This window comes from Jaculus jaculus, chromosome 13, assembly GCF_020740685.1.
Source record: "Jaculus jaculus isolate mJacJac1 chromosome 13, mJacJac1.mat.Y.cur, whole genome shotgun sequence".
NCBI classification, from domain to species: Eukaryota; Metazoa; Chordata; class Mammalia; order Rodentia; family Dipodidae; genus Jaculus; species Jaculus jaculus.
The window spans coordinates 14798605-14809329 of record NC_059114.1 but is presented as its reverse complement, the minus strand read 5'-3'; the positions used below and the strand labels follow the sequence as shown (position 1 = coordinate 14809329).

Here is a 10725-nt window from a genome sequence, read left to right as displayed (position 1 = left end):
GACAGGCTCCAGTGACACATGCCCACACAGCCTGTTTCTCTTGTTTTCTTGGAACTGAGGCAGGTGACACCACCCAGATTCCACCTTAATCTTCAGCATTTACTAGGTCAAGTGCAGGAATGCTTCCTGAGGTCTTGAGGCCTGGTTGAAGCAGTAGGCAGTCTTGGGGACATAGGCAGGAAGATCCTACACGTGGAGGTGCTAATTGAAAATGGCCCCTTAAGTCAGGTGTGGTGGCTCAAACCTTTAATCCCAGCATTTGGGAGGCAGAGGTAAGAGGATTACTGAGTTCAAGGCCAGACTGAGACTACAATACTGAATTCCAGGTCAGCCTTGGGCTAGAGACCCTACCTCGAAAAACCAAAAACCAATCAAATGTTCCCTTTAACATTCAGCATTGAGAACGTGTGTAGCTCAGTGGTTACCTAGCATGCAAGAAGCCATTGTTTGATCCTCAGCACCACAAAAAAATTTGAACTGCCCCCTTCCACACACATACCAAAACAACATGGATGGTGCATGCCTGTAATTCTAGAAAGGAGGCAAGAAGATGGCAAGTTTGAGGTCAGCTTGATAGATAGCCCCTCTTTGAAAACAACAGATAACAACAAAAACAAGATTCAGCATTGATGGGGGGGGAGGCGCGAGCTGAGGGGGAACACCTAACCAAGTCTAAACTTTGCTTCATTTGGTAATTTTCCTTTTGTTTTCTTTAAAAATTTTTTTTTATTGGCAAGAGAGAGATAGAGAGGGAGAGAATGAATGACTATGGGTCTCCCACCACTGCAAACAAACTCCAGCCACTCTGTGCACCTGGCTTTACGAGGGTACTGGGCAATCAAATCCAGACTGGCAGAGCTCTCTCTCCCTTCATTCCTTTTCTTTTGGTGCTTGGATAGAACTTGGGGCCTTGTACATGGTAAGCCCACATAGCGCTAAGCTACATTCCTTGATTAAGTTATTTTTAATCAATTATCACTAACCCACTATTTTTAATAAGCAAACTGACTCAGAGACATTATTGTGCATGGTATATTTACAAATGTGGAGAAAGAAAATTCTGGAAAACCGGGAAAAAAAGAATCTTCCCTCCTTTTCCAGATAATGTCTGTCCAGTGTAAGTGGATGAGGGTGGGGAGATGGGGGAAGGGGCATAGGGAGTACAGAAGTTTTTCTCAGGGCCTCAGCAGCTTGAGGACCCCTGGCCTCCTTTCCTAAAGACCACTAGTCATGTCAGGCTGGGAGCATGGGGATGGAGGAATGTCTCCTGCTATTTGCCCACTTTGGGTAGTACTGGAGCAAGAGAAGCTATACCACTTGGCCTCTAGTCTCTTAACAGCTCAAAGGCTTCTGAGGCCCATGGAATGTTCTGGAACCCGCTGGTCTGTTCAGCTCACCCAGGCTTCTCACCCCAGTCACTTCTTTACTAGACTCTTGGGCAAGCTGGATCATGGTCAGGGTCTTGTGGGTAGTCCATGCTTGAACTTGGAGGGAGGTGAGGCCCAGATATGCACTGTCTCCTCTGGGTGCCCCATCCTTAGAGCTGGTGGGCACGGCACCGACAGCCTGGGGTCAATTTGCAGGCACAGCTGTTTCACTCTGTCTGTGGACACTGGGAAGCCTCACTGGCCTGCTTGATCTTTTTCTTCCTTTTCTTCTTCTTGGTCCCAAGTGACACCCTGTCTCCATTAACTTTGCCAGTCTCCTTTTCCTGTCTGGGAGCTGTGGCCTCACTGGCAGGGGTGGCTGCTATGGCCAAGTCTGTGGTGGCCACCTTCTTGGCTTTCTTTTTCAACTTCTTCTTCTTCTCCTTGGTTTCCTTTTCCACCATGCCAGGGCTGTGAATGGCTGACTCCTGAAGAATGTCAGAAGCTGACACGGCCGCCTCCCGGCATCGCTGCCACTCCTCCTCACTGTCCTCACTGCTGCAAGGGGAGGGCAGCCCGTTATCTAGGGTCTGGACAGGTGCCAGAGCTACCTCTCGCTGCTGTCCAAACCACACAGAGGCTGTCAGATAATTCAGGCTTGGGAGAGAGGCAGACCCAGGTTCCAATACCAGCTTCTCTGCTCCCTAGCCATGTGACCTCACTAAGCGATTTACCCTTTGTGATGCACAGCATCTTCATTTATTGCTATCCCAGGTTGACAAGAATTCACTAATGTAGTCTCAGGGTGGCCTCGAACTCACAGCCATCCCACTACCTCTACCTCCTGAGTGCAGGAATCAAAGGTGTGTGCCACCACACCCAGGCGACATCTTCATTTATAATGTGGGGACCACAGTAGAGCCCAGAAATCACAGGGATTCTCAGGAAGCAGATGTGACACAGGGAAGGATCTGACTCAAGACAGATGATCACAAACTGTAAGACCCAAAGCTACACCCAAGAGAATCTCTGCACCCTCCTGCTGGGACCCTATTTTTCCAGGTACCTAATGGGTACCTTCCTTTGGTCTGGACCTGCCTAGGTCTGCTTGTCTATTTCAGGGGACCAAGACAAGAAGAGGAACAAAGAGGAGTAGCCAAGGACTAGGGATGGCGCTCAGCTGGCAGTGTCACCAGCATGCATGAGGCTCTGGGCTCAGTCCCTAGCATCACATAAATATGGGTGGGATGCCTATAATTCCAGCACTTGGGAGGTGGAGGAAGGAAGCTAAGAAGTTCAAGGTCATCCTTGGCTATGAAAGACTCTCTCTATTTCTCCCCCTCTCCACTTCTCTCACACATACACACCAAAGGGGAGCTGCAAGGAAGGGTCTGAATGCTCACCTGGAGCTGGGGGGCCGTCGCTTTTGGCGGGTCTGAGGAGAAGCTTCCTCCTTGGGGTCTCCAGGGACAGATGTGAAGAAAAGGCGGAAGCCTAAGAATCACAGGGCAGAGTCAGCACTGCAGACACCAGGCCTCCTCCCCATATGCTGAGGCTATGCCTCTGTCCTCAGGGGCTCCTGGTCCAGCAGCTGAGACCTGGGCATCCCTGCCACGTGAGTGCAAAGTGAGGCCTGCCTGAGCCCTGATGGAACTAGATGGTGGGGCGGGGCAGGCTCATGAGGCACCAGCTGCCACATCCTGATAAGTCCTCAGGCTTCTGGAAATCAGCAGCTGAGCCTACAAAGAGTGGGCCTGGGAGGGCCATGGAATGATGGCTACTGGTCACCAGAGGCAACTGACCAGTTCTCGGAGCAGCAGTTGTCTCATTTATGAATGGGAGTGTCAAGGTAATTTCTGCCTCACAGTGAGGGGCAGAGATAAAGTGACAGCACAGCCTAACTACAACCTGAAACACTGCCATTTGGGGGCTGGTGAGACTGTGCAATGGGCAAAGGGCTTGCTTTACAAGCATGAGGACCAAACCTCATAAAATCCACATAAAGGGCTGGAGAGAAGGCTTAGTGGTTAAGAGTTTGCCTACAAAGCAAAGGACCTTGGTTAGATTCCCCAAAATCCATGTAAGCTAGATGCACAAGGTGGCACGTGCATCTGGAGTTTGTTTGCAGTGGCTGGAGGCTTGGTGCACCCATTCTCTCTCCTTCTTTTTGCCTCTTTCTCTCTCACTCTCTCAAGTAAATTTTTAAAAAGTTTTTAAAAATCCACATAAAAATGCTGGGTCTGGAGACAGGAGTGCAATCCCAGAACTCGGGAGGCTGAGGTAGGGGATTGCTGTGAATTCAAGGCCAGCCTGGGTCACAGAGAGTTTCAGGTCAGTCTGGGTTAGGGTGAGACCCTAACTCAAAAAAGTAAAAAAGGCTGGGGAGATGGCCCAGTGGTTAAGGCACTTGCCTGCAGAGCCTAACAACCTGGGTTCAGTTCCCCAGTACCCATGTAAAGCTGGATGCATTAAGTGTTCCATGCACCTGGAGTTCATTTGCACCAGCAATAGGCCCTGGTGCACCCATTTTCTCCTCTGCTTGCAAATAAATAAAGTATTTTAAAAATCAAAAATATACAAACAACAAAAAATGCTGGGTGTGGTGGCACGCATGTGTAATCCCAGGGGAGGTGGAGACAGGAGGATCTCTGGGGCTCAATGGCCAGCCAGTCTAGACTAATTGGTGAGCTCCAGGCCAGTGACAGAGTCCACTTCAGAGGAAGTGGTTGGTGTCCCTGAAGATGACATGGGAGATTATTTCTGGCCTCTACACGTGCGTCTGAGTGCGCAGGCGTCGGCATTTATTAACAGTCTAACTACTCACCATCGTCCTCTGAGGCCGCTTTCTGTGCCTCAGCTTTTCGTGGCTCCTTCACTGCTTCTGAGATGGTGATGGAGCTGAGAGAGAGGAGATGGTTGACATAGGAAGGTATTGTGGGTAATGTCCAAAATAACTTTTATCTTTAATGTAAAAAGTCTTATTTTTCTGGGTGTGGTGGCACAGGCCTGAATCCCAGCAGTGGGGTACTGAGGCAGAAGGATCATGAATTCTAGGTTGGCCTGGGATAGGGGGGGGGGGGTGGAGAAAGAGAGAGAGATACTGTGTTTCTAAATGAAAAAAAAGAAAACAAAACCTGAACAGCAAAACAAAACAATCCCCCAAACAAAATATGGACTGAGGAGATTGCTCCGTGGTTAAAGGGGCTTATTTATAAAGCCTTCTCGCCTGGGTTCAATCACCTGGTACCTACGTGAAGACCACACAAAGGAGCGGGGCGCATCTGCATGGGGTGTGTTTGCAGGGGCAAGAGGCCCTGGGGCAACCATGCTCTCTCCTTCACAAATAAAATAAGTACAAATATTCTGAACCCCCCCCCCAAAAAAAAAAACCAAGACCATGAGTAGTAAGTCCTTCCTGTACACATGTTAGGAAGAAGGATATATATTTTGCTCAGAAATATGACTGGTCTGGGAAAGTGGCTCAGAGGTCAGCTTGTAGAGCTAGCACACGCTGACCTGGAACTCACTTGGTGGCCCTAGGCTGGCCTCAAACTCACAGCTATCCTCTTAGCTCAGCCTTCTAATGCTGGGATTAAAGGTGTGCACCACCATGCCTGGCTTTCTTTTCCTTTGAAAAAAAAAATTTTTTTTTAAATTTTCTGAGGTAGGGTCTTCCTCTGTCCCAGGCTGACCTGGAATTCACTATGTAGTCTTAGGGTGGCCGCAAACTCATGACGAGCCTCCTACCTCTGCCTCCCGAGTGCTGGGATTAAAGGTGTGCACCACCATGACCAGCTATTTTTTTTTTTTTTTAACTAACTGCAGGGAGAAAAGAGGAAGGGAGGCAGAAACAGATGGTGAGAGAGGGAGGGCAGGAGGAAGAAAGGGAGGGAGGAAGGGGGAGAAAGAGAAGCAGGGAGGATGGGTACATCAGATCATTTGCCACTGCAAACAAATTCCAGCTGAATGTGTCATTTTGTGCATCTAGCTTTATGTGGGCACTGGGTAGTCACACCCAGGCAGGCAGAGCTTGCAAGAAAGCACTCTAACTGTTGAGTCATCTCCCTAGAACCAGACCTATAGCTTTTGATTTTTGGGTTTTTTTTCGAAGTAGGGTCTCACTCTAGCCCAGGCTGACCTGGAACACTGGAGTTTCAGGCTGGCCTCAAACTCACAGTGATCCTCCTACCACCACTTCCCAAGTGCTGGGATTAAAGGTGTACACTACCATGCCCAGCTAAAAACAATGTTTTTGTTTTTTTTTTTTAAGCTGATGTACTTGCAAGTTGATAAGCAATTGTAGGAAATAACACAGAGATCTTAAATACCACTCATAAGTGTAAGAATATCCAGGAATCTGAAACTGATACACTCCTTTAACTTACTCAAATGCACAGTCATGCACTTTGGATGCTGGCTTTGCCGTTTCCTGCATCCCTTTTGGCCAGCAAGGTGGCTTCTCACTCTTATAAACCATCTGCACACTGACAACGGCCCCTGCCACTTGCAGAGTTGTCACAAGGGTTAAAGCAGCAAACATCAGGCACTTAGGCAAAGAGCCCCGTCACAGGCAGATGCTCTTTCAATGGTAGCTATGGTGATGATGATGTCACCAAGAGAAGCAGCAAGTTTCATAGAACCTCCAATATGAAAAGCAACATTTTCCTAGAGTCACAAAGGGGACAAAGACTGTGAATGCTAATGGAGAAAAGTCCCCTTGTACTGCTGAGAAGGACACAATGGTGTTCTCACGGCCAACCAGCAGGGCACTGAGTGCTTCCCTGACTTCTCTCCAACTGTAGCACAGTCACACCCAAAGGCCAAGGACGCTGCTCAAGTCCTGTTGCAGCGGGCTGGCACTGGGAAAGGTTTGGCACCTGGGACTCCCACCTGGCTACACACACACATGTCCCAGAACTTATCTGTGAACTAGAGCCTGGGCACTGCCAACCCTGCATGCACAGTAAGGCAAACTGTGTCTTCTGAGCAAGCTTTTAGGAAAACCCCCTACTGACCATCTTACACCTGTGCAGGATTAGACAAACATAATTAGCGTCGCACGCACAAAGGGAAGAGACGTGTACTGAATACGGCTTACGTAAACCAAGTCTGTCATCCACAGAACCCTCCTCCCCACTATGCCTCTCAACAACCAACTCCTCCTCCTGGGTGGACCCCACAAAAGGAAACCCCAAACAGTCCTGAGGGTCCTGGGCACTCTAGCTGAAGTTGCCTACTGCTCTCTTACAGTGTATTCTTGCACTGTCTCTTTAAATGAAACTTCTCGCGGCTTTGGTATTTGTGTGCACCTTTTCAATTTTCTGAATAAGACAACAAGAACCAGGAAACACCGGGTCTAGACAGACCCCTGGCAACATGATGGGGCAGGAACAGCCCTGTAGTTACTACTCATCAAAAATGCCATCAGGGGATGGAGACATGGCTTAGCAGTGAAGGCATTCGCTGGCAAAAACCAAAGAACCAAGGTTTGATTCCTCGATACCCACATAAAGCCAGATGCACAAGGTAGCATATGTGTCTGGAGTTCGTTTGCAGTGGCTAGAGGCCCTGGCTCGCTCACTCTCTCTCCCCCTTTCTCTCTCAAACAAACAAACAAACAAACAAACAAATAAATTCATCAGTTTGGGACACCTGATCTACCACAGAGGCCCTCTGGAGGGTCATTTAAATCTCTTTGGAGAGAAGTAGAAGACACCACAGGGAAGAACTGTGGCCATGGGTGACCAGTGTTCTGGATTTCCACCTGGGGAGACCTCCACAGTGGCTTACTGCAAAGCCAAGGGGGCCATGGCCCAGAGGCCAAATACTCACAAGGAACAACTGGGTCCCCACAGGCTGCAATGTACCTGATATTCCTGAACCTCTTATCACATCTTTGAATTGGGACTAGTACAAATGCCAGGGACTCAGGTTCTGGCTCTAGTCCAACATTCTGCCTCACAAGAACTATTGGTCTATGTTTCGGGAAGACTCATTTTACCAGGGCCCCAAGTCAAGATCTCTGGATCTAGAGCAACCCATCCTGAAACATGCTTCATGGTACGCTATTCCTCTTCTGTGAAGCAAAGGCACTGTGGCCAAATGAGTTTGGAAAATGTGGGCTAAACCAAGTCACACAGACTACATTATGAATCTCATCCTCCAAGAGCACATCCATGAATACAGACTGCAGGGTTTCTTCAGCTGTTCTGCTCTTGGATCCCCTTGCATTCCTGAAGTACACCACAGACTAGCACTAACGTCTGAATGTTTGTCCCTAAAGCTCCTGTGCTGAGTCCTAATCCTCAAGGTGATAGTTTTATGACGTGAGGCCTTGAGGGGTGATTAGGCCATGGGAGTTGCAGTCCAAGAGAAACCTCTTGGCTCTTGGACACAGCAAGACAAGGGCATCTATGAAACAGAAAGAGAACCTCACACCAGCCTATATAGGCATTGACCTATCATCTCAGTACTTGGGAGGTGGGAGCAGGAGGATCAGGAGTTCAAGGCCAGCCTGGGCCACATGAAATTGTGTCAGGAAGAAAGGAAAAGAAAAGAGGTCTTCACTAAATATTGACTCTGCAGGTGCCTTGACCTTGGACTTCCCAGACTAGAATCTGAGGAAGCCATTTCCATTGTTTGTGAGCTACCTAGTTTATAGCACTTTGTTAAAGCAGCCCAGATGGACCAAAACAGGTAGGCTTGCTTTAGAAATGCCACCTTGAAGCCTTCCAGATGGTTCTCTCAATCTGTGCTGCAAATGTACGGCAGAGAACTAGCCCAGCAGCTGGCTCACAGAAAGCATCCCAGAGTGATGAAGCCTGACCTTCCTGATCCTCTTGAGGAGAATGAGATCTTGCTTTTCCTCATGTGTTGTCCTCATGCTAGTAAAACAAGGCTGGGGAAGGACACACAACCAGACACACACAGACTCAACTCTTCTTCCCTGGGTCTCTCAGAGACCTGCTTGATCTTTAGAGTCAGGGCAACAGCAGGACTGAGTGATGTGTTGCCTATGAATGCACCAAAGCGATGGATGATGCATGCCTGCTTATATACTTGCAAGCCCTCAGGGAGCCTGGGTTCTTGCTGTTCGTATTAACAAGAGCAGAAGGCAGGCTTTTGCTTACCTGTCCAGCAGGGCTCCCAGCTTCTTGGCTACGTGGGCTCGGAACTCAGGGGTGGTCTGAAGCTCATTGCCATCGTGGTCATGCTGGTCCACCTTACGCCTATAACACACATAAAAGGGCCTCACTTTCTGCCAACTTAGAAGCTGCTCCCACAAGGGAAAGTACCACGTGTCTTGTTCCTAACCTGGCATCTGGCACACAGGAGGTCAATATTTGGTCAAAGACTCAATGAAGCTTCTACCCAAAGTGCACAGTACCTGAGGCTTGGCTGGGAGGTGGGCAACTGGTTACTTGTAGCATCTGTGGAACAATGAAAAATGAAGTGTTTATGGAGGAAACAACAAAATGTCAGCTGTGTGCCAAGCACTATTTTAAGTGATTTACATGGATAACTCAGGGACTCGTCCTCAAATCCCCATTTGAGAGGTGACTACTATCCCTATTTGAGAAAAAAGAAAAGCCAAGGAGATGTGAACTAACTTGGCCAGAGTCTAACAGCTACCATCTTTTCATGTGTGTGAAATTGTAATCAAGTGCACTGCATGCTCAGCTGTGGGCCAAGTGTTGTGGGCCAGGGTGGCTCTTTGTGGTAATGAATTTTTTTAAATTTTTTGTTTATTTTTATTTATTTATTTGAGAGCGACAGATAAAGAGGCAGATAGATAGAGAATGGGCACGCCAGGGCCTCCAGCCACTGCAAACGAACTCCAGATGCATGCGCCCCCTTTTGCACCTGGCTTACATGGGACCTTGAGAATCGAGCCATGAACCAGGGTCCTTAGGCTTCACAGGCAAGTGCTTAGCCACTAAGCCACCTCTCCAGCCCCCCACCTTTTTTTTTTTTTAAATGTAGGGTCTCACTTCTGGCCCAGGATGGCCCTGAACTCACAGCAATCCTACCTCTGCCTCCCAAGTGCTGAAATTAAAGGTGTGCGCCACCAACCTGGCTATATTAGGATTCTTAATCTTGATTTGCCATGACCTCCTTTAGTAGCCTGATGAAACCTGGCTCCGTTCTCAGGATACTGGTTTTTTTGTTTTTTTGTTTTTTTTTTTTTTTTTTTTGGTTTTTCCAGGTAGGGTTTCACTCTAGTCCAGGCTGACTTGGAATTCACTATGTAGTCTCAGGGTGGCCTTGAATTCATAGCAATCCACCTACCTCTGTCTCCCAAGTAATGGGATTAATGGCATGCACCACCACGCCCGGCTTAAAATAATTTTTATTTCTATTTTATTTTTCTAGACAGCTTGTATGAAGCTAAGAGATGCTAAATTTCATTAGGGGCTCATGTTGGTAAAGATGCAGTATGTTTTTTCCGCTCTAAATTCAAGGGCTCATTAAATTCTAACCATGATTAAGCATCCCTACTTTGACAGGCTTTCGACTTACTCCCATCGCACTGTGGAGTCACTGTCAGAACACTGCTCATTGATGACCTCGGACTGGGGGAATGTGTGGGGTCGGGAAAGACAGAAGGCCGGGGGTGTCTGACTCAGTCTAACGGGGTGGTGACCTCAGTGGGCAGCAGGAAGGATGGGCAGAAGTGACATTTAGGTGATCAGTGGCCTCTGCTGAGTCGAAGGGACCGCTCTTCCACTGCACCTGCGGTTTGCCTCCGATCCCCGCCCGAGCTCTCCTGGCGAGGCAAGTCAGGCTTTTGGGCCCCAGGAAAGAACCCACGTTCTTCGCACGGCTCCTACCGGCCTTTGGCTTCTCCGCTGGCCGCGAGGGCGGCTCAAAGTCCCAAGCCGGTCTCGCTGCCTCGCGACACCGCGCCAGCTCCTCCTCATCGCCCTCGCTGCTGCTACCGTTACTGCTCTCCGAATCGCTCATGGTACCCCTGGGCGCCACCATATTGAGCTTGCCGCAAAGGATGGTGGGAGAAAACGTCCCTTGTTGATGACCTCACAGGACCCACGTGATAGCTGCAGCGCATTATGGGGATTGTAGTTCTCAGCCCGCCTCTGAGCTTATGTAGTAGGGTAGAGGCCAGCTTCTCCTATGTTCTTTTGTTTTCTTTTCCTTTTCCCTTCCATTTCCCTTCCCATTACCTTTTCTTTACTCCTATTAAAGATTAAAATTTTTTTTAATTAAAAATGTTATTCGAGAGAGAGAGAGAGATAATGAGCACACCAAGGCCTCTAGCCACTGCAAACGAACTCCAAGTGCATGCGCCCCCTTGTGCATCTGGCTGATGTGGGTCCTGGGGACTAGAACCCTGGTCCTT

General features: G+C 48.6%; 1 protein-coding gene across 2 annotated transcripts; it reads right to left on the bottom strand.

Annotated features, from left to right (window-relative positions):
- Positions 1–1018: 1018 nt before the first annotated feature.
- Positions 1019–10356, bottom strand: C13H12orf43 (chromosome 13 C12orf43 homolog). Of its 2 annotated transcripts, none has more exons than XM_012950029.2 (6): positions 10199–10356; positions 8755–8797; positions 8498–8596; positions 4192–4265; positions 2771–2861; positions 1019–1925 (listed from the first exon to the last, which is right to left on the bottom strand). In XM_012950029.2, the coding sequence occupies exons 1-6, from the start codon at positions 10350–10352 to the stop codon at positions 1595–1597; spliced, it is 792 nt and encodes a 263-aa protein (XP_012805483.1). In that variant the 5' UTR covers positions 10353–10356; the 3' UTR covers positions 1019–1594. The 2 variants fall into 2 exon arrangements, with proteins under 2 accessions (XP_012805483.1, XP_044989047.1); XM_045133112.1 differs by having other exon boundaries at positions 1019–1922.
- Positions 10357–10725: the final 369 nt, after the last annotated feature.